Genomic DNA, 24058 nt, shown 5'->3' on the forward strand with positions numbered 1-24058 from the left:
AAATACAAAAATTAGCCAGGTGTGGTGGTGCACGTCTGTAATCTCTGCTACTCAGGAGGCTGAGGTGGCAGTGAGCAGAGATTGTGCCACTGCACTCCTGCCTGAGTGACAGAGCAGGACTCTATCTTGAAAAAAAAAAAAAGAAAGAAAAAATTGTCTGTTCATGGCAACACAGGCTTTTTCTAGCCTGCACTTCAAAACTCTTCTAACCTCTACCCATTACCCAGTTCCCAAGCTTCTTCCACGTTGTATTTGTTAGGGTAGCACCCAAAATGTTTGGTGCCAATTTTCTGTCTTAATCCATTTGGGCTGCTCTAACAAAATACCGAAGACTGGGGACTCATAAACAACATAAATGTATGTCTTACAGTTCTGGAGGCTGGGAAGTCCCCAGCTGACACCAGCATAGTTGGGTTCTGTGGGGAGGGGAACACAAAAACATTCAGACCATAGCACTAGGGGAGGGAGGGGGTGTGGAAGCTGGGGCTGAGGGAAGAGCCCAAAGCAACATATGCAGATAGAAGAGAGAGAAAGGAGACCGACTACCCCAGGTCCAGGCTCCAGGGGACACACTGCTTTGTGATTTCTGCTCTTGGATCCACCTCATCCCTATCTTGTTTGGCAAAATCCGAATGGCAGCTACCCAGCTGGGTGGCCAAGGATGTGGAGAAGCAGTACTCCTCCTCAGTGCTGGGGAGGCTGCACATCCACCGTCCACCGCTCCTATGGTGGCTGCTGGGCAATGTCCAGAGGTTACCAGCGAGCTTGCCCTCAACACAGAGATTCCTCAAGTTTATGTTGCACGTTACCAACATGCCCACCCTTCAGTCCAGAAGTTACCAGCGTGCTCACCCCTCAGTGCAGAGATTTCTAAAGTTTATGTTGCACGTTACCAACATGCCCACCCTTCGGTGCAGAGATTTCTCAAGTTTATATTGCACATGTGCAACGTCAAGTCTATAAAAGCTGCTTCACTGCAGCATTGATCTAATAAATACTGAAAACCTTGACACACATCAACAAGACAGCGGATTGAGTAAGCTACAGAAACCACACAAGGGATGATCCTACATGCACAGAAAGAATGAAGGCCTCTTTGTACTGAGAGGGAATTCTCTTCAAAGCGTGTTGTTGCAGGAGAACACCTGTGCATGATGGAATCCAGATGGCCACCAAGTGCAGGGCGTCTAGGAGTTTCGAAGGTTAGCTGCTTCTCAAGAGGGACCTGGGACTCTGGGGTTAGGTGTAACAGGGAGATTTTTTTCATAAACTTTGAATCACAGACCATGGGAATGTGTCAAAAAACTGATTTTAATTTCTATTTTTATCTTTATATTGTTTTAGACAGGGTCTCACTCTGTCACCCAGGCTGGAGTGCAGTGGCACAATCACAGCTCACTGCAGCCTCAACCTCCGGGGCTCAAGCAATCCTCTTGCTCAGCCTCCCAAGTAGCTGGGACTACAGGAGTGAGCCACCATGCCTGGCTAATTTTTAATTTTTGTAAAGATGAGGTCTTGCTATGTTACCCAAGCTGGTCTCAAACTCTTGGGCTCAAGCAGTTCTCCCACCTCAGCCTCCCATAGGGCTGGGATTACCAGTATGAGCCATGATGCCTGGCCTAATTTTCATTTTTAAAATGATGGTATATCCATATAATACTAGGAAACCAGGAAAATAAAGCAGTCCTTTATATAATTGGAAAGGACCACAAAATAAAATTTTTGTGGAAAAAAGAAAAGTAACTCATAGGACTTTTATATTACTATATCTATGTGACAAGCAAAAAAGGAACAGAATAGTTTTTAAAACACGCCTTGCATCTGCCTACCTCTCTGGAAAACTATCAGCTACTGTCAGATGGTTTCCCTGGGTGTTGGGGCCAGGCACCCAGGACATGGCTGGGAAGGAGTGATTTTCTTTCCTTCTCTTTTTTTTGAGATTGGTTTTTGCTGTGTCACCCAGGCTGAAGTGCAGTGGTGCAATCTTGGCTCACGGCAACTGCCGCTTCCCAGGTTCAACTGATTTTTGGGCCTCAGCCCCCTAAGTAGCTGGGACTAGAGGCATTCACTACCATGACCAGCTACTTTTTTTCTGTATTTTTAGTAGAGATGGAGTTTCACCATGTTGCCAGGCTGGTCTCAAGCTCCTGAGCTCAAGTGATTCAACCACCTTGGCCTCCCAAAGTGCTGGAATTGCGGGTGTGAGCCACCATGCCCAGCCTTGACTAGTCTTTTTTTTTTTTTTTTTTTAAAAAGCAAAAATATGGACGGCAGAGGGCATTTAAAGGAATCATTTTGGTGAAAAGTAAAAGAATGTTAATATAAAAAAACACCTATGGAATAATCATGCGTCAATTGTACATAGGTATCCCAGTGATCAGAGCTGACGTGACCCATGACCCATGTGACCCAGTGACCCATGCAGGACACCCCACCTTCAATGCCTCCAGATGTGCTGCATGGGGAGTGCACAGCCCAGTGTGGTTCTCCTGCAAAACGCGTGGCCTGAGTGCCACTGTGAGTCTAACCCCACCTGAGGGAAGGAAGCTGTATCACCTATCACAATATTCTACTCTTCAAAACTATCCACAGCATGACAAACATTGAGAACCCAGGGAGGAAGTGCTAGAGATGGGACAACTAAATGAGAAGCAATGATGCTAGATCATTATTGTTTTAATGTTAAATTTCCTCAACGTGGTAATTGTATTGTGGTTAAGAGACTGTCCTTGTGTTTAGGAAATATGCTCCTTTGGCATGAATAAGGGGGCACCAATGTCTGCATCCAACTGAAGATTTGGGGAAAAATAGAAGGAAGGGGTGGGGGTAGGTAAGGAAGAGAGAGAGAGAATGGGGAAAGTGAAGGAAAGGGTATTTGGAAGTCTCTGTACTGTTCTTGCAATCTTCCCTAACTCTAAAATTAATTCCAAAGAAAAAGTTTAAAATAAAAATAAATACCTCAAAAATTCTAAATTTGAATCAGGGTTTTGAAACAAGGACTCTTGTCTGTACATATGAATCACAGGCATCTTAGTAAAAATTCTGACTCAGTAGGTCAGGGGTGGAGCCTCAGAGGCTGTATCTGAATGAGCCCCTAAGTGGATCTGCTGCTAGGAAGAGGTCAGTGTGGAAAAGCCTCTTCCCAGGCTGTTCCACAGAATCCAAAACAGGCCTCGGGAAGCCACTGGATTTCCTTACAAGGACTTGTGGGAGACAACTTGATGTCGGTTTCTTAAATGGGGAAAAAATGGTAATTGCCACGGTTGACAAAAATTACAAAAGAATCCATCACTCTGACAAGACTTCCTGGGAGGGGTGTGTGTGTGTGTGTGTGTGTGTGTGTGTGTGTGTGTGTCTGCGCACGCACGCGCGCGCAGTCGGGGTCCCGAGGGAAAAATTGAAAGTATATATTAACAACAGATTTGGCTGCTTTTTCCTTTGAGCCTTGATTAGGTGTTTGAGAATCTACTTGCTATAGTTTGAATGTGTACCTCAAATTTCATGTGCTGGAAACTTGATCCCCCATGTGGCAGTATTGAAAGGTGTGGCCTTTAAGAGGTGATGAATAGGTTGTCATGGGAGTGGAACTGGTGGCTTTGTAGGTGGAGGAAGAGAGACCTGAGCAAGCGTGTCAGGACACTCAGCCCCTCGCCATGTGATGCCCTGCCCCCACCTCGGGACACCACAGAGCCCCCACCAGCACGAAGGCTCTCACTAGATGGAGCCCCTCAACCTGAATCTTCTCAGCCTCCATAAATATAAGAAGTCAATTTGTTTTTTTATAAATTACAGTTTCAGGTATTCTGTTACAGCGACAGAAAACTGACTAGACAGTCATGGCATCACAGAAGCAAACCCAAGTCCAGGGACCAGGTAGGTGGACAGACAGTACTCCAGTCACCTACAGAATCTGACACGGCCACTTAGCAGGATCCCCAGGGAGCTTTTAGAACCATATGGACCAATGCTTACATGTTGGGGAGGAGCATAACAACAGAACATTGATCTACAGCAGGATCCTTTTATTTGTGAGGCACACAAATAAATCGGCAGAGAAAAGTCCAGAAGGAAGTTCACTAGACCATGCAGAGTCTTCTCACACGACTGGGAATGAGTGGTATCTTTTCACTTCCTACATTTTGTTAATTTTTCACAAGAAGGGATGGGGAAAATAGATAAACATGTATATTTAAGATTAAATCTTCAGAGGAGATTTTTCTAATGCCTCCCACTAAGTACAATGAAAACCCTGGACATTGCACATAAAATGAGCACAGGAGACTCTGAAAGGTGGAGAGAGGGTGGCAGAATGGCCAGGGACCTTGCAACAACATATGCTAAGTTCACTGGTTTTTCTCTCTACCACATATTTCCCTGACTTAAAGCTGAAGGAGCCAGCTACCAAGAAATACCCATGGGCACAGACCAAAAAAAGCTCCAACAAAAGCCTGCTTTCTCAGCCACAGGACCTGGAAAGGGGCAGCCCAGCCAAACAGATAATAACTGCTCTACTCCACTTAATACCACATAAGAAAACTGTGGCCCCTTCTTACCAACACCAGCAGAGAATGAGTAGGGAGCCTAGACTTCCACCCTCACCAGGTGCAATGAGGTGCCGTAACAACCCTGCTGGGGTGGTCTCAGAGAAGGCCAAATAGGGAGCTGGGACCTCCATCCCTGCTAGCTAAGAACAAGCCCCCCTGCCACCAATGGAGACCATGTAGGGAGCTGGAACTCCACTCCCACTCAGGCATAGGAGGAGCATCCCCACTTTGGTGCCCGTGGAGATCCAGGAAGAAACCTGACGTTCTCTCACTAGATAATAACAAGTGGTGGCCCACCTGCCCTTCTCTTGCTGGAGCAATGTCAAAAACAACACAGCATAACCAAACAAAACCAGCTACACCAAAGTTAAGGTCCAGAGTCTCATCATATAAAATATGCAGGCAGAAAATCACTCACTATACCAAGAACTGGAAAGATCTGAAACTGAATGAAAAAAGATAACCACCAATAGATGCCAACCCTCGGGTGACAGACATGTTAGAACTATCTGACAAAGAAGCTGTCATAAAATGCTTCAATGAACAATTATAAGCACACTCCAAACAAATGAAAAAATAGAAAGTGTCTGTAAAGACACAAAAAGTCTCAGCAAAGAAACAGAAGATAGAGAAAATAACTAACTGGAAATGTGAACAGTACAAACCACAATATGAAATAAGAAGCTCAGTGAATAGGCTCAGCTGAGGAGGGGACAGAAGAAAGACTCAGTCAACCTGAAGACGGAAAAATAAAGTTATTCAGCCTGAACAACAGAGAGAATACAGGCTGAAAAAAAATGAAAAGAGTCTCAGGTACCTTTATAAATTACACAGTTTCTAACAAGAGATCTAAAACCTGTATCCTTAGCACTCTGGAGAGGGGAAAGAGAGAGGGACTAAAAAAGTACTAGAAAAATCCAGCTCAAGAATTCCCAAGCTTGGAAAGAGACATAAACCTAAAAATTTAAGAAGCTGAGCAAACTCTAAATAGGTTAATCTAAAGAAATCCGTAAGAAGACACAGCATAATTTAACTTCTGAAAACTGAAGGCAAAAGAAGAAAAAAATCTTACAGGCAGCCAGAGTAAAATAATACCCTCCTTATAGGGAAAAAATTTTTGAATGACAGCAGATTTCTCATCAAAAGCCGTGGAGGCTAGAAGGAAGCAACATAATATTTTTCAAGTGCTGAAAGAAAACTGTCAACTGTGAATCTTTCATCTGGTGAAAACATCCTTCAGGAATGATGGGGAAATGAAGACCTACTAAGATGAGGAAAAAATATGTAAGTCTATCACCAGCAGATCTATCTTAAAAGAACGGCCAAAGAAATACTCTAAACAAAAAGAAGGAACCTTGGAACATAAGAAGAAAGAAAACAGTAAGCCAAAATATGGGTAATAAATAGATTTTCTTTTTCCTTTTGAGTTTTCTGAATAATGTTTGACAGTTGAAGCACAAATTACAACACTCTGATGCGGTTCTAAATGTACGTAGAGGAAATATTTAACACAACTGCATTATAATAGGCGAAGAAGGATGAGGGTATGTAAAAGGAGGTATATTATATTTGTTTCTTTTTCTTTTTTTTTTCTGATGGGGGTCTCACTCTGTCACCCAGGCTGGAGTGCAGCGATGCAATCACAGCTCACTATGCAGCCTCAACCCCCTGGGCTCAAGCAACCCTTCTGCCTCAGCTTCCCAAGTAGATGGCGCTATAGGAGCACACAACCATTCCCAGCTAATTTTTTTAGAATCATTATTTGTAGAGACAAGGTCTCGCTATGTTGCCCAGGCTGGTCTCAAACTCCTGGGCTCAAGCAATCCTCCCACCTTGGCCTCTTTAGTGCTGGGATTATAGACACAAGCCACGGTGCCCGAAAAAAAGAAATAAGCTTCTACACTTCACTCAAACTGATAAAATGATACTCAGTAGATAAGTTATGTATATAAATGTAATACTTCGAATAACCACTAAAAAAGCTATACAAAAACATACATACACTCAACACCACACTAGGTAAATCGAAATGCAATTCTACATGTTCAAGTAACGCACAGAAAAATAGGAAAAAGGAAACAGAAACAAAAACAGAGCCAGAAAAATAGAAAGACAGACTTAAGCCCTAACATGTCAGTAATGACATTAACTACAAATGGTCTACATACATCAATCAAAACACAGTAACTGGCAGAGCAGATTAGAAAACATTATCCAAATATATACTATCTAGGCTGGGTGCAGCGACTCACACCGGTAATCCCAGAACTTTGGGAGGACGAAGCAGGTGGATCACGTGAGGTCAGAAGTTCAAGACCAGCCTGGCCAACATGGTGAAACCCTGTCTCTACTAAAAATATAAAAATGAGCCGGGCCTGGTGGTGCACGCCTGTAGTCTCAGCTACTCGGGAGGCCGAGGCAAGAGAATTGCTTGAACCCAGGAGATGGGGGTTGCAGTGAGCTGAGATCGCACCACTGCACTCCAGCCTGGGTGACAGAGTGAGACTCCACCTCAAACAAAATAAAACAACAAATATATACTATCTAAAAGTAACTCACTTTAAATATAATAATATAGGCAGGTTGACTGTAAAAGGATGGAATAAATATATTATGCAATTATTAATCAAAAGAAAGAAGAGAAGCTATATTAACATCAGATAAGAGTACTTTCTTACAAAACTTACCAACTTTTGTACTTACCAACGATTGCATACCTGGGCATTTATCCCAGAGAAATGAAGACTGATGCGTACATTAAAAACCTGCACACAAATATTTATAGCAGCTTTATACAATAATGACCCCAAAACAGCCTGGATGTTCTTCAACCAGTGAATGGTTAAATGAACTGTTGGACTCCACGTGATGGAATACTACTCAGCAATGAAAAGCAACGGACTAGTAACACACGCAACAACCTGAATGAAGCTCCACAGAATTACGCTGAATGAAAACAGCCAATCCCCAAAGGTTACATACTATATGAATCCATTTATGTAACATTCTTGAAATGAAATGACATTATAGAGCTGAAAAACATATCAGTGGTTGCCAGAGGTTGAAGAGAGGGTGAGGGTAGGAAAGAAATGAGTGTGGACATTAGGTAACAGGAGGTATCCTTCTGGTGAAGCACCTGTTCTGTATCTTGCATGTATCAATGTCAATACCCTGGGTGTGACATTGTACTATATTTATAGAATATAGATTTTTACTCTATATTTTACCATTGAGTGTTTAAAAAGTTCACAGGATCTCTCTGTGTTATCTCTTACAATGGCATGTGAACCTACAATTATGTAAAAATAAGAAGGTTTATTTAAAAAGAAAAACAAAACTTCACGTGTACCATGTTCGTAGCAGCATTATTCACAACAGCCAAAATATGGAAGCAATGCAAATGTCCATCGACAGATGAATGGATAAACAATGTGATATATACACACATGGGAGTATTATTCAACCTTAAAAAGGAAGGGAATTCATGGCCGGGCGCGGTGGCTTATGCCTGTAATCCTAGCACTTTGGGAGGCCGAGGCGGGTGTATCACGAGGTCAAGAGTTCGAGTTCAAGAGCCTGACTAACATGGTGAAACCCCGTGTCTACTAAGAATACAAAAATCAGCCAAGCGTGGTTGCGGATGCCTGTAATCCCAGCTACTTGGGAGGCTGAGGCAGGAGAATTGCTTGAACCTGGGATGCGGAGGTTGCAATGAGCGGAGATCGAGCCACTGCACTCCAGCCTGGGCGACAGAGCAAGACTCCATCTCGGGAGAAAAAAAAACACGGAAGGGAGTTCCGGCACATACAACCTTGAGGACATTATGCTGAATGAAATAAACCAGTCACAAAAAGGCAAATAGTGCATAATTCCACTCATATGAGGTATTTATATTAACAGGGACTAAAAGGAGAATGGAGGGTGCCAGGGGCTAAGGGAAAGGGTAAATGGGGAGTTATAAGGAATTTCAGTTTGGGAAGATGAAAAAGTTCTACAGATTGGGTGTACAACAATGTAAATATACTTAACACCACTGAACCGCATACTTAAAAACAGTTAAGATGGAAAATTTTATGCTATGTGTATATTACCACAATTAAAAACAGAAATTAAAAAACACTTATAAACAAGATCTTCATGATGGTGACTTTTAGTGCACTGGGAAGAAACTATCAGAGTAATAAAACAGTACTGACTTATCGAAATCTCTGTACTGTGCTCGCTATGGCATTTACTAGGGACTGCAGGAATTGAAAGATGAAGACCAAACCTCGTTAGGTACTGAATCAACAGCATCCCCTTATGTGTTATACTGGTTAAAGGTCCAAATTTTAATAAGAAATACTGGTTTTACCTCCTTTGTGTTTGGGAATGGTCACAGTATGCAGCAGATGCTGACATGTATGTGTTGAGCATCAGGGTAAATGGGCGTGTGCCACATTTTTGGTGGGGCAAAAGCAAGTTATGGAGATGCCCCCTAACTGGGTAACCTGGCTAACTCCTTCCCATCCCTAGCCCTCCCGTCTCCAAGTTTAAAGTCATATTGGCTGGGCACAGTGGCTCACGCCTGTAATCCCAACACTTTGAGAGGCTGAGACAGGAGGATCACTTGAGGTCAGGAGTTCGAGACCAGCCTGGGCAACATAGCAAGACCCTGTCTCTACAAGGAAATACAAAACTTAGCTGGGTGTAGTGGCATGCACATGTAGTCCCAGCTGCTCAGGAGACCGAGGTGGGAGGATGGCTTGAGCTCAGGAGTTTGAGGCTGCAGTGAGCTATGACTATGCCACTGCATTGAACCCTGGGTGACAAGGCAAGACCCTGTCTCTAAAAATAAAAATAAAATAAAGTCATGTCAAATGAACTGTGCAGAAGGCAAACTGCTCAGCTTCCGACGTCCTGCTGAGACATGATAATAGAGTGTCTACTGTTTTTCAGTTTTCTGTTGGGGAAGGAGCAACTAAATAAAAGCAGGAGCCACACACCCTGTTCCCATGGGAGGGGATGATGCTGTCATAAGTAAATCTCGTGCCAGCCAGTGGAAAGTGTTAGGAGGGAAAGTGAAGGAGATATGGCCAGAAAACATGGCCAAAGGCAGCAACTGGGCTAGAGAGAGGCGAGTAAGATCACCTGCTGGACCAGCCCCCAGCCCTGACTCTGACTCCTCAGAGCGCCCGAGTAAGCAAGTCTCACACAAAAACACGAACGAGAACATTCGAGGAAATTCTGGAATGACTCACCACGTAGATCTGTGACAGGACTGAAATTATCTGTGCTTTCTTCCCTCCACTTCCTAACATTTCTAAAATATAACCATTGCTGCGATGATTATTAAATTGAAAAATTCTCTGTAAAATAAAAGAGCAGAGAGATCTCCTTTTTCACAAGAGGGGAACTTAGACATGCTGAGAGGCCCATCAATGGGGACTCACGGGCCTTTGTTTTCTGCTATCATCTGCACAAAGCTTCCTGAAGGTGGCCTGATGACAGTCAACCCAGTGAGCGGCTGGGACCACAGGGCAGGAGGAGAAATGGGGCGTCTCTTAAGCTCACGCTCTGCCTATTTTAGCTTTTCTGGGCTGGGACTGAACATCCTGTGTGGCAGTCAGAAAGCTGGCTGGGGTCCTAGGAAAGCTGCCCTGTAGCCTACAGAGGCAAACACGGGATTTTCAAGGGCTCCTGTAGAAACCACTCACCGGGGGTAGCTGGAGGGTGGTCACCTGCTGTGTGTCCCGCACATTCTCTTCCTGAAGAAGGAAAGCATCTTGCAGAACTGAAAGAGATCAGAAAATGGTGTCCTAAAGCGGGCCAGGGCCAGGCCTGGTGCTGATACCTTCTGAGCTTCCCGCGGCTCTTCATTTCCATTTTGGTAGCAAAGAAAATCACAAGAGAGGCACCAACAGGAAACTGTTTAATGGTGCTTTTCATAAAACCCCAGTCTCTGTACTTAACTGTAAAATGAGGATTACAAAATGATGCACATGAAAAGCACTCTGTAAACCACAAAGATTGCTGCGACTTTGTTTCCAGATATAACAAGGGGGGCTATAACAGAAAGTGCCTGGGTTCATGATGGCACGGTCAATTAAATGAACTCTTTCACCTCGGGTAGGTCCCCGGACCTCACCATTGTTATCCAAACTATGGGAAAATAAAGGTTAAAACTCTATGGAGTTTAGCCATGTGTGGTGGTACATGCCTGTAATTTCAGCTATTCTTATTTTGGGGACTGAGGTGGGAGAATCACTTGAGCCCAGGAGTTCCAGACCAGCATGGACAACACAGAGTATTTGTTACTTAAAAAGAAAAAAAAAAAAAAGAAGAAAAAGAAAAAGCCGTAGAGTTGAGGAATCTACAAGTACTCTTAGGGTCTGGATGTGGTGGCTCATGCCTGTAATCCTAGCTTTTTGGGAAGCCAAAGTGGGAGGATTGCTTAAGCTCAGGAGTTCAAGACCAGTCTGGGCAACATAGCGAGACCTCATCTCTACTAAAAATAAAAAAACTGGGAAGCTGAAACAGAAGGATTGCTTGAGCCTGAGAGATGGAGACTGCAGTGAGCCACAGCTGCACCACTGCACTCCAGCCTGGGTGACAGAACATGGCTCTGTCTCAAATGGAAAAAAAAAAAAAAAAAAAAAAAAAAGGTAAGGGCTGTTGGCAATCAGAATTACTGTGGAACTCCATAAAAAAAAAAAGGAAAATCCTGTCATTTGTGACATGGATGAACTGAAAGACATGCTACGAGCAATAAGCCAGACACAAAAAGAGAAATACTGCATGTTCTCACTTAAATGCGGACTCTAAAAAAGTTGAACTCATAGAAGCAGCGATCAGAATGCTGGTTACCAGAGGCTCGGGAATGAGGGGACTGGGGAGACATTGGTCAAAGTGTACAAAATTTCAGTACACTTTTGAGAGGAGTAAGCTCAGGAGTCCTACTGCACAACATGGTGACTACAGGCAGTAACAACGTACTGTGTACTTGAAAATTGCTAAGAGGGTAGATCTGAAGTATTTTCACCACACACAGAAAAAGGATAGGTATATGAGGTAATGCATTATATTAATTAGCTTGACTTTTTTTTTTTTTTTAAGAGACTGGTCTCACTATGTTGCCTCGGCTGGAATAGAACTCCTGAGCTCAAGGGATCCTCCTACCTCAGCCTCCTGAGTAGCTGGGACTACAGGTGTGCCACCATGCCCAGCTAATTAGCTTGGTTTAATCATTTCACAATGTGTACAGATATCAAAACATCACACTGTACACCATAAATACATACAATTTTTTGTCAATTTGAAAACAGAAATTAAACAAAAAAGGAAAACTGTTACCACTGTAGGTACTCCTGAGAGAGCATTTGACACGGTATCTCAGCAGCCTTATTTTGGGCTACCAGGGACTCTGCCACTCTTCTCTCCTGGAATTGGAAACTACCCCTTGTTCAGGCTTCTGCCATGAGCCATATCCCCTGCCAACAGTGCAGCCATGTAAAAATGAGCTCTGTGTTTCAAAAGGTACTCCTTTCTCAGATTAAGACTCGGAGAGCTGTGCTATAGTCTACTGGTTAACCCCAGGTCACATGTTAAGTCATTATCAAAGCAAACCCCAGGGGCCAGTGTCCTTGGCCTTTCAAAGCCTGCAGGAAACAGCAGCTGCAGGAGCGGCTGTGTGGAACAAAGGACGGGGCCAGGAACCCAACACAGATGGCAGTGCCATTCTAGGGGTCTCAGTGGAAGGCAGCCTCTTCACTGTGTCTGAAGGGAAGCTCAGGCTGGATGGGCATAGATTTGAGGAGGTGGTATTTTTCTGTGCTTATGTTCTATTTTAAGTTTCTATCTTCATCTTTAACTTACTTTTGCCTCCCAGTTTTATTAAGGTATAATTGACAAAAATTGTATGTATTTTGTGTACGAAAACTGTACAGTGTGATAACTATACACTGTGAAATGATTAAATTAAGCTAATTAACAAATCTACACCTCATATATTTTTGTGATGAGAACATTTCTTACTTTCTTAGCAATTTTCAAGTATAAGATGCATTATTTTTAATCAACATCACCATGCTGTACCATAGATCTCCAGAATTTATTCATCTTAGCTAATGGAAACTTTGTACTCTTTGACCGACATCTCCCAGAGGGGGTGTTTTATTTTTTAGAGGGGGGTTCTCGCTATGTTGCCCAGGCTGGTCTCAAACTCCTGGCCTCAAGCGATCCTCCTGCTTCAGCCCCCTGAGTAGCTGGAACTATAGGCGTGAGCCACCATGCCTGGCTGGGAGGTGGTATTTTAGCTCTGCTTCCTCACACCTGCCACCTTCTGGGATATGTAGCTGTCCCAGATATTCATGTGTATATATATATGAATATGTAGTCCCACCCTACCTTTGGCCCCAGTAAATGAATACATGGACCCTTTCGAGAATCACTTCGGAGAGTGCAGACCCCACATGAAATCTAGCTTTTGGGGAAGGTCTTCAAGACGAGGAACTATACAGCTCTGACAGGTAGTGCATTCCAATGACTAATTGTCCCAATAGTTAAGGATTTCCTGATTGCTAACTCTCATCATACCTACTTTGCCTACTGATTATTGCTCATGGAAATGGGACAGCTGGCCCTGTTTTCCTAAAGCCCATCTGTGGTTGCTGGCTTATCTCAGAACTTTATCAAGAAGCAACCGCACAGGCTGCTGTAGTTCCTGAAACTTCTTCCCCTCCACCTGCATGCCTTCCCAGACCCCACTACAAGGCCTCTCACAGCCCCCCACTTCCTGCATAACCCAAGCTACTTGCACGTGCATTATGTGGGCGACTGGCTGCTTCCCTTATGCCTGTTGTTACAGGCTAAGTTATACCCCTCTCAAATTCCTATGTTGAAGCCCTAACCCTTAGGTACCTCAGAATGCGACTGATATTTGGAGATAGGGTCTTTGAAGAGGTCATTAAGATAAAATCAGGTCATATGGGTGGGCCCTAATCCAACAGGACTGGTGTACTTATAAGAAGAGGAGATTAAGACACACACACACACACAAAGGAAAGACCATGTAAAGAGACCCAGAGAGAGAAGGTGTCTGTTACACCTCCTCTGCAAACTTCTCTTAGCGTAAACATCTTCCTCTTCCTTTCCCTGAAAGAAAATCGCCTGTCATCAAGAGTCCTGGCACAAAGCTTGTTGTCAGCTTTCAGGGCCGGATATTCACAGGTTTTTACGGGTCCCAAAGAGAGCCAGTGGCATAAGAGACTTCCCCTCCTAGCTCCTTCTTTTTTTGTTGTTTTGTTTTGTTTTGAGATGGAGTTTTACTGTTTTTACCCAGGCTGGAACGCAATGGCGTGATCTCAGCTCACTGCAATCTCTGCCTCCCAGGTTCAAGCGATTCTCCTGCCTCAGCCTCCCGAAAAGCTGGAATTATAGGCACCCACCACCACACACAACTGATTTTGTATTTTTAGTAGAGATGGGGTTTCACCATCTTGGCCAGGCTGGTCTCAAACTCCTGGCCTCAGGTGATCCGCCTGCCTCGGCCTCCCAAAGTGCTGGGATTACAGGTGTGAGCCACCGCGCCCAGCCCCTAGCTCCTTCTAAATGTCTATCTGCAAACTTCTCTTAGTGTTAATATCAGGCATGTCTACAAGCCAAGGAGAGAGGCTTCAGAAGAACCCAAGGCTGCTGATACTTTGACTTCAGACTTCCAGCCTCCTGAACTGTGAGAGAATACATTTCTGTTACATAAGCCATCCAGTCCGTGGTACTTTGTTATGGCAGCCAACAACACGCCAATCTTGACTTATAAGCAAGAAAAGGCTGAAGAGTTTATGTGAGTTGTACAGAAGTCACTATAGTTTTTCCAACACAGAAATTTAATAGGCATTTTGGTTTTATTACTGAAAAGCTTATTGTAATGCCAAACACAACTTCTGCAAGTCATAAGAAGTCTCCCCTGGCCCCCCAGACACTCTCTTTCCGTTGTACCTATAGAGCACTGTGGCAAGTCCACCCAGAGTCATAAGAAAGCCCCCCGGCCCCCCAGACACTCTTTCCACTGTACCTATAGAGCACCGTGGCAAGTCCACCCAGAGGAACCCATGTGCCAGACTTCCTTTGACCCAAGGGCGCTGGTTTCCCATGATATGTACTTAAAGTTTTGGGCACCTCAAGCCTTGTGCTCAACCTTTTATAGGTTGTATCTCGTTTAATTGTCCAAAAACCCCAAAAAGGGTAATTACTATCTCTGCTGGACAGAGGAAGAAACTGAGGCTTTCAGAGTTTAGAAGCATGCCTCAGGTCATACCCAGAAGATTCAAATCTAAGTTTATCTGACGAAAAAACTACTTTCCTGTAGCCACCATGTACTTCATATACATACTCAAATCATGTCTAGCTGATGTTCTGGCCCCACACACTAGATACCACCCTGTGTCCCCCAAAATATTTCTATACCTCTTTGCAGCATGACAATGCTCCCGTAAACAGTTGTCTCGCCAACGAAACAGAGGTTCCAAGAGACAAGACACGGCCACGCTCCAGTCATGCAGCAGGCCCTAGCTGTACACCGGCAGGCCCTAGCTGTCATCAAACTGACAAATCCTGCAGAGATGCACCCTCAGAGAGATGAGAGGGCACCACCTCCATGATACCCACCTACAGAAGAGTTAGCTCTGAGAGGATCTAGAACCATGAAGAGGACAAACATCCTGATGAGGTTCTCATTTAATTGCTCTAGGAAGGGACTCAGACCCTGACAACAGCTCACAGCTCCTCGTGGACAGGAGAAAACTGCTGATGAAAAAGCCATCAGCTTAACAAAAACCACACCCAGTGCACAGTATGGGCTGTGTGCTCCCCCAGATCACCCCTGCTACACTCCCCTGGGCTGCATACCTGGGTCCCCGCTGAGCTGGCTTGGTGGTCTGCTTGGGAGCCCCAGGCACTGTGCCAGGGCTATGGGCTGGGCATCTTGGCTCTTTGCAAGGTTGCTGTGGGGCTCTACCGGCAGCTGCTCCTGCTCCTGGTCCAGAGGGCTGTCCCCATCATCAATCACCACAGGGTCTTCACAGTGCTTGAGCTGCAATCCCAGAGAGAGCTTTTCAGGGCTAGGTGAAGAGGTCCCATCTCTCCCTGGGCCTGGTGACCATCCACTCCACAGCTGACCATCAAAGGCTCAACTTAGGCCTTGGACTGGGCTGTAAAGGGGCATGACACTATCATGCCCAAATTAGAGCCTTCAGGGAGTAAAACTGGCTTTCTTAGGAAACTCTAGTCTGGGCCTAACCAAAGTACATGGCTCTCGATGGAATTCCTCATTCCCCAGCCAGCGCATGCATGGCCCAGCCAAAGTGTCTAAGTACCAGATCTCTACCCGTCCCAGCCCCACCCCTTCTACTCACCCACTGCCAGGGTCTCCCGGGCTCCCGTTCCAGTGCCTCCACCGCGGCCACAGCCTGCTCTCCGCTCTCAGGCTCCTGTGCCCGCACCCAGCTCTGGATCTCCCGGGGAAGGATGGCCAGGAACTGCTCCAGCACCAGCAGCTCCAGAATCTGCTCCTTGGTGTGCCTCTCAGGCCGCAGCCAGCCCCGGCACAGGTCCCAGAGGCGCTGCAGGGCCTCCCGGGGGCCCGCCGCCTCCTGGTAGCGGAAACGGCGGAAGAGGCGCCGAGAGGACTCGGGGCTGGGAAGCTCCCCCTGGGGGCTAGGGTTCTCTCCAGGTGGGCTCCTCATTTTCCTGGGCTCCTCACTCTCCTTCGGAGCCAAGACTCGGGGGCACAGGGCTGTGGGCATGATGGGATTTGATGGGGGTCAGCAGCAGAAGACGACCCTATTTCCAAACAGAAATCACTGGCTTCAGTGTTCTGGTCTCCTGTGGTCATTTCTGGGGGACAGTGACAAGGAAACTGTCAATGCCCTCAGAGACCAGCCCTTTGGAGAAGCCCTGGGAAAGGTAGGGAGTGTTGGTGTGGCTGGTCTTTACACACAGGATGAAACAGACAGAAACATACCCTCCCCCCATCAGTACCATTACGTGTGGATTCCCGTAAGCGGGTGACTGGATGAACAAGACAGGAAATCTGGGAGAAAATGGTGGCATTTCAGCGTGACACTGCTGTTTTGAGCATCCCAAGAAACCAACAGCGCCACATGCAGATGTAATCAAGACGCTCTGGTACCTTGAGTGGCTGGGTCCTCCTGGAGAGACCCAAGATGGGCAGGCCAGGCAGGCCACTATCTTGAAGCTCTGGAGCCGAAGTCGCTGTTCTTGTCCTTAAGACCTTTACAAATGGAGCTGGAACGACAAAGACAGACATGCATCGGATGAGCCTTCAAGCACATCCAGGAATGGAAAATCCACCCTTCTGGTGGCAGAGGGCTGATGGTGCTGCGTGCTGGATGGACAACCCAGCCAGAATCAGCTTTGCCCAGCAGAGTCTGCAATGGGAGGCAAGGGAAAACAGCCAGAGACAGGGAATATCACGAGACAGCTACATGCAGTCTACCAGGGACAAATAACACTGCATTTAGAAGTTATCAGTGGTTTCCTATGAGCCTTCTGCCAACTCTGCCCTGACCTTCAACCTCGCCTCCACCCTATTCTCTATCCTTGCCCTCTTCAAACCACATTCAAGGCAATGGCACACCCGCCAAAGCCCTTCCTCGGCCAGGACAGAAGAGTGGGTCCGTCACTGCACAGCTGACCTCAAAGAACCCCTGGACACTGCAGCTGCCACACCCCCAAGGTGGGACTCAGGGGTCCCTACACCTCCACGCTGGTATGCAGACAACTAGCCGACACTTTTGCCACAACTAGGGTGGCAAAAGAGACCAGCAACCAGTATACCTGGCTGGTGTTCATGATTCCCACTTTAGAACACTGGGCCCATGAAAGGGCACATGGGGACACTCACAGTGCCCTTCTCTGCCATCAGGCCTCTGTGATCCTTAGGACCGGCAGTGCCTGCCACTCCCCCATCTGCACGAGGTTGTCCAGCGTGGCCTCGTCTTAACCTCCAAGAGCTCACCAGGTGGGAAGGGGGACTCGGGCCTTACTCCCATTTCACAGGAAGACAAGTGATGCCAGAAAAGCTACCAAACAACTGAGTGGTTCCAGAAACACCCACTGCTCTGAATCTCTTTGCTTTCCAAAGTAACAACATACACAGAAAGGCATATGGGGGCCGTGGAGGCGTCGGGCTGGACGCATTACAGCGCTCCCCACCACCGGATTCCCTTCCAGGGCGGCTCCGGCATCTGGAGCCCTGGAGCCCGGCGTGGGCCCCGCCCGCCCTGCTCGGCGGCACCCTGCGGCGCCCATCACACACCTGCAGCGCCCAGGACTACTCAGGTCCGCCCCCCGCAGCACCGGCGCCCACCCGGGCTGCCACTCGGATCGTCTCCAACCAGACGGCAGCGTCCGTCTTTGTCACGGCGGCACCTGGCGCGTCGGAGGCTCAGAGGAGACGCCTGATGAATGAACTAACGTGAGTGAGGCGGAGGAGGGCCCCGCAGGGGCGGAGCGAGCTCCCAGCCTTTCGCGGAGGAGGGACTGAGCTGGATCGGCAGAAAGGGAAGGAGAAGGTCGCTGTGGGCCAGGGAAGGGGGAGCCCGCCCTCCGCGCCCTCGGTCTCTCTCACACGCGCGTCTCCCGTCTCGCCAGCTCCGGACTCCTCACCTCACAGCCTGGAGCTCCCTCCCGGCGTCCGGCCGAAAGCCCTCCTGTGGCGGCGGAAGTCCAGGGCAGCCGTCCTCATCCTCCCAGCCCGCCCGGCCGGGCGTACTCGCTGAGGCGGGGTCTCCGCAGGCGCCCGGCTCCTTTCCCGGCCCGTCCAGACCGCGTCTCCCGATCATCCGGAAAGCCACGGCTCGGCTCGGGGGCAAATGGAGGCGCCTGAAAAACAATGGTGTTGCTTTCTCCCCCGCCCGCACCTTCCTGAGCGCTGGGCTCTGGGCCGGGAGGCGGCGCCGCGGAGGCCGGGCGCGGGCCGAGGAGGGCGGGGCGGGGCCGGCCGCGGGAGCCGGGGTGCACTCACCGCCGCGGCGCGTCCCTGTTGGCGGGCGGCGCAGGCCTGGCCGCCGCGGGAGCCCGCCGGACGCCGAGAAAAGGAAAGGCCGGAGCCCTCCGGCTCCCTCCCCTGGGACACTTCCTGCTCCGCTCTAGGACTGGGGAGGTCTCCGCATCTCAGTGGTTCGCTCCCCCGCCCCCCGGCCGAGGTGTGCGCTGGGGGTGACATCCGACACCCCCGGCCCGCCCCGCTCCGCGCGCGCCTGGGCCTGGCCGCCGGGCCGGGGGCTTTGTGGGTCAGCCACGTCGCCGCGCCCGGGCCTCCCCGCGGGCCTGCCTGTCCGGAAGGTCGGCCCGGGGCTCTTTTCTCCGTTGTTCTTCTCCGGCGCCCCCAGGACGCGCGGGCCAGTGGACGCCCGGAACGGCCGACCGGGAGTCGCGGCTGGGGATGGAAGCTGGCATTGGGGGTGCGGGATGGAGCGGAGCGAGGAGGCCCCGCGCGCAGTCGGCCGCCTCATTTCAGGCGACCCCCCCCCCCCCGCCCCCGCCAGCCGAAGCCCGGGCCGCCCAGCCCCTCCTGCCGCTGCGGGACGCCGAAGGTAGCGCTCACACCCGCGCCTTCCGGGCCTGGCGCCCACGTGCGGAGTCCCCGGGTTAGGAAAGGCCGCGCATCCGGAGGCCACTCCGAGCCTCGGGACGACCCTGGGGGTTGCGCAGAGGGGCTGCCGTGAGTCCTGGCCCTGAGTGGGGGTCACGGGGCTCGTTGCTCACTGAAGTGAACACGGTTGCCGCTGTGCACAGTGGCGGAGGGAGAGGATGAGGGGCTCAGACCCAAGGTTATGTGGCAGTGAGGGGCAAGCAGAAATGAGGGCCTCCGGACCCCACCCCGAGACAGGGCTGCCGGCCGCTACACTATGCTGAATATAGCCCAAATTCTTACATGGGTCGTCCCCGGGGAATGCTCATTTTTCGGGCTCCAGAGCTTGAGAGAAAGTGCGAACCCCGTCCCTGAGCAGGCCTGATTCCCATGGCCCCTTCTCCATCTGCTTTGCACCGAAATTGGATTCTCCTACGCAGAGGAGAAGGTGGAGAAGATTCTCCATCTTCCGGAGGGTAGCTACTACCGGTAGCTCCGATTTCCTTCGGATCCCCTTTCAAGGGCAAGCAGAAGGAAATCAGTTTCTCCAGAGAAAGTGGCCCTGCTGAGTAAGCGGGAACAAGCTGGTTGGACTGAGGCGCAGGATCCTTTAGCTCCATTGCTCTTCTAGTCCCGTGGCCCTGGGCACGGCCACTTCCTCCTCTGAACTGCTGGAATAATCGCTTCTGACTAGCAGAGTTACTGGGAGCCGCTGTTCGTCAGTGTTCATATTCTGACTTTAGCAGGAGATGGAGCAAGCAAAGGAGTGAAGCCCTTGTTTGTGAACAGTGATTGTTTCCCAGATAACAGCCAGATGCCGGGCAAGGCAACACAGATCTTAGCTGGAGCCTACAGGTACAAGTGGGAGCCACCCCCTTTGTCTTAACTGGACTGGCATTTACAGAACTCATGTACAGCCCACTCTCAGGAACACCAGCCAGGAACCGTGACATGGAGGAGAGGAACTGGGAGGAACCCAGGGGTCATCAAAGGCTGGTAGGGCTTAGGTGCTTTGGCAAACATCCTAGTCTGTGGGGTTCCGGAGCCCTGGTGCCACAGCTCCCAACCCTGTGATTGGCCCAGGAACTGGCTGTTGAGTGGGCATCCGTGTTCATAGCTCTGCCCCTTGCAACCCTAAAGCAGATAAAACGCAGGAGGCAGAAATTGCTGGCAGACAGCATCCGGTTAATCCCCACCACCCAATTCAGTTTCTTCCCCTGACCTGACACGTCCCTGCCCAGCTGTGCCTCTCACTGTTCACCTTTTGAGGCACAAAACGGGCTGTTTATGCTGCTGCTGCATTTAGCTCAAAACAGGGCTTAAGAGTCAAAGTTCGGGAGTCAGGCACCTGGATTAAATCCCGCCCCATCAATTCCTAGCCAGGTGACCTCAGGCCTACATAACCTTTCTGTACCTCAGTTTCCTCATCCAGAAAACAGGGATGATGCTGTCTACCTCATTTGATGGTTGTGCGGGATCAAAGATTCAGTCATTCAGCAAACCTATACCAAGTACCTACTGTGCATTTATGAGTGCTAGGCAGCCAGCCTTCCAGGTGCTCAGGTACATCTGTGAACACAACTGGCTATTGGAGGAAGCAAAATCAGTAACATGACCTGCTCTCTTTGACCTGTGCTACAGAAAAAAAGGGAAGTGGAGAGGCATCAGGAAGTCAGGAGTGCTGGGGAGGGGCTGGTGACAGTCATGGTAGTAAAGAGTTGGGCAGGCAGGCCTCACTGTGAAGGTGGTATTTGAGATGAAGTAGTTGATCAGAGTCCCCGTTTGACACATGGAGACCACCTTGACAGCAGAGGCCCTAAGGGGGAGCGGTGCAAAGCAAGGTGGCCGGTGAATGAGAGGAGAGGGATGGTATAGAGCTGGGTGGGGCACAGGAGCCCGTGGGGAAGGTATTCGCCTCTGGACGAAGTGGGGTTGTATCAGATACCACGGGTGAAGCATCGGGAAGAGGACCCGGCCTGTAAATCCTGCTCAAGGACTGCACCATCATCGTGCCCAATGTGTGCGTGTATTCAGTTTGTATGAATGTAATATTGCCAATTGTATCTGTTTTTATGAAATGTTTGCTATGTGCCAATGATTATTCCATCCATGGGGAGACCATAGAAGAACGATCCAAGGAGTTGGGAGGGGAATCAAATAATAAATCAGCGATTCTGCAATGTAACGCCATTGGTGATAGGTGTCATGAAAGAAATACAACATGGTGGGGAAGAGTGTGCTGGGGATGTTCAGGTAGGGCCTCTGTCAGGAGGCGACGTTTGAGTGGAGAGCAGGTGAGGGGCCCCGAGCAGAGGTGTGTGGGAAGAGTATTCCAGCAGAGGAAACAGCGTGTGCTTGCTCAGCTGGGCAGAGGAATAGTGCGAGAATGGTGAGGCTGGAACCAGGTCACCGGGTTTTACAGTCATTAGAGGGTTTCAAGCAGGAGTGTGGCCTAACGGAATCTTGATTTTATCAAGATCACTGTGCGGAACAGATGAAGCAGAGTCCCTGTTAGGAATCACTGTAGAGATCCAGGCAGGAGATGCTCGCTTCCTGGAGTTGACTGGTGGAGGCACAGCTGGTGAACAGTAGGCCCAATCCAGGCTCTGTGTTGAAGGCATGCTGCCTGTGTTAGAGGAGTGAGGAATGGCTGTGACTGGGGCTGAAACTGGGTGACTGAACAGGCCCTCTAGAGATGGCAGATGCAAGGAAGCAGGTTTCCAGGAAGGGGTTCGGTTTGGGGTTGAATTGGTGGATTTGGGACTTGCTGGTTTTCAGATGCCCAGGAGACAAGTGGGGATGACCCTCTGGGATAGAAAGCTGTGGCTGGAGGTGGAAATCTGGAGTCACCATATGTAGCAGGAGTTGGGACTTGAGAGGGTTGAGTGTGTTTTGAGAAGCAGCCCCAGAGAGGGCAGACCTTGCGAAATGCCAGCCCTGGACCGTGGGAGCCCAAGGGGTTAGTGGAGGAGAAAGGAGAGAAGGGGAAGTAGGAGGAGTAAAGTGAGGGAGGATGAGGGCAAGAGAAGGGGGTAGGGAGAGCTGCTGCCGCCTTGAGATAAAAGGAAAATTGCAGGTGTGGAGCCCTGGAATCCAAGTGAGCACCTGTGTTTCAAGGAGAGAAAGAGGTCAGGGGGATAAATCCTGCCCCAGTTTCAAATCCGATGAGCAAAGAACACTGCCCATTGAATCTGGCAGCGAGGCCCCGAGCAACGCAGACCGTGGAGCTCCTGGGCTAGGGCACTTTCTGGAGAAGGGAGATGACAGCGTGGATACAGCCCTGTGGAGGAAAACGGTCTCATCTTAAAGATGGGAGAAATTGCAGTGCATCGCCTGGAGGAGGGAGGGCTGGCGCCCAGGGCCCACGGGAAGCCAGAGGGCAGGGAAGGCTGCGGGTCCACAGGATCTGGGCAGGGAGAGCCTGGGGCAGGCTTCTTCCAACTTTGCCAACACTCCAGTAAAATAAGGAGCGAGTGTGACGTTTTATTTTATGAGCCAACTTGGCTAGCTGTGGTACTCAGTTTTTGCTGAAACACCAGTCTGGCTGTTTCTGTGAGGCTGTTTTTTAGATGTGATTAATAGATAAATCTGTAGACTTTGAATGCAGCGGGTTACCCTCATAGTGTGGGCGGGCTTCATCCAATCTGTCGAAGGCGGTAAGAGCAAAGACTGCAGTCTCCTGAGGAAGGAATTACCCCTGCGGCGTGCCTTCTGACTTGCTGCAGCCTCGGCTTTCTGGATCTGCAGCCTGCCCTGCAGATTTTAGACTTGCAAGCCAATCAGTTCCTTAAAAGAAAACAGTCTCTCTCTCATCTCTCTCTGTTGATCTCTAGCTCTATATCCCCCATCTCCTTCCCTCCCCCCATTCCACATGCTGTTTGTTCCGTTTCTCTGGAGAACCCTGACTGCTACACAGGGCCCTTAAGTGACAGAGAGAAAGAGGGGGTGAAATGTGAGAGCAGGGGGAAGAGGGCGTGAGACGGCCATCTTGCAGAGTGGAAAGGTGAATGGACGATAGCAAAGGAAAGTGTGAATTATAGATAACCTGGAAAGTAAAGTGTGCACAGGGAAAGGTGATGTGTAACCTAAAGCCCAGTGCTTTGCAGGTGGGCAGCCATTCCACCGTGACATCGCCCCCCAGATGGGCAGCCATTCCACCATGACATTGCCCCCTGCTGAGGAGGTCATCATTCCGCATAACATGCTTGTAGACTGATGACAAATACAGGTGTGCAAATATGTGAAGCCCCATCACTGGACCAACCGCACCTGCCTTCTCTGGGAGCTGTCAGAACCCACAGGCCCCAACCACAGCTTGCGCGGCTAACCAGGCACCAGGGACTTGCGTGCTTTTTGCAGCGTGAGAAGCTCTGTTGTAAGCTGGGCATAGTAGATACTCAATAAACTGTGGCTTTAGGAACAGTCCTAGGAATAGTAGTGCTAGTTTTTACTGTGTTAGTCACAGACATCTAGGGGGCGTGGACAGCAAGGCATTAATCTGGTCCCTTATTGTGGCCTGTGGAAAGGGGTCAGTGAGAAGCTGTTCAGTGAAACAGCTTTGCACGATGACATTTTCTCACTATAGAGGCCTCCCAACTGTCACAGAGGCCTGTTCATCTATTTTCTTTTTTCTTTTTTTTTTTTTTTTTGAGGCGGAGTCACCCAGGCTGGAGTGCAGTGGCATGATCTCCTCTCACTGCAAGCTCCGCCTCCCGGGTTCTCGCCATTCTCCTGCCTCAGCCTCTCTGAGTAGCTGGGACTACAGGTGCCCGCCACCACGCCCGGCTAATTTTTTGTATTTTTAGTAGAGACGGGGTTTCGCCGTGGTCTCGATCTCCTGACCTCGTGATCCGCCCGCCTCGGCCTCCCAAAATGCTGGGAT

The 24058-nt window shown here is 48.9% G+C and overlaps 1 protein-coding gene across 6 annotated transcripts in view; it reads right to left on the bottom strand.

The window, feature by feature from the left end:
* Positions 1–19641, bottom strand: part of ZNF496 (zinc finger protein 496) — a 37903-nt gene extending 18262 nt beyond the window's left edge. For 2 of the 6 annotated variants that reach the window (XM_058430471.1, XM_058430472.1), the window contains exons 1-6: positions 19480–19641; positions 18210–18425; positions 16711–16826; positions 15935–16361; positions 15429–15612; positions 10241–10317 (exon numbers count right to left, since the gene is read on the bottom strand). In XM_058430471.1, coding sequence (XP_058286454.1) covers positions 10241–10317; positions 15429–15612; positions 15935–16324 — 651 coding nt within the window. In that variant the 5' untranslated portion in view covers positions 16325–16361; positions 16711–16826; positions 18210–18425; positions 19480–19641. Of the gene's footprint in view, positions 1–9784; positions 9893–10240; positions 10318–15428; positions 15613–15934; positions 16362–16710; positions 16827–17859; positions 18002–18209; positions 18426–18567; positions 18651–19479 lie in introns of those variants that run through there. The other 4 variants (XM_058430470.1, XM_032136467.2, XM_032136466.2 and 1 more) reach the window with 4 other exon arrangements.
* Positions 19642–24058: the final 4417 nt, after the last annotated feature.

Source organism: Hylobates moloch, unplaced genomic scaffold (genome assembly GCF_009828535.3).
Source record: "Hylobates moloch isolate HMO894 unplaced genomic scaffold, HMol_V3 SCAFFOLD_18, whole genome shotgun sequence".
Classification (NCBI taxonomy): domain Eukaryota; kingdom Metazoa; phylum Chordata; class Mammalia; order Primates; family Hylobatidae; genus Hylobates; species Hylobates moloch.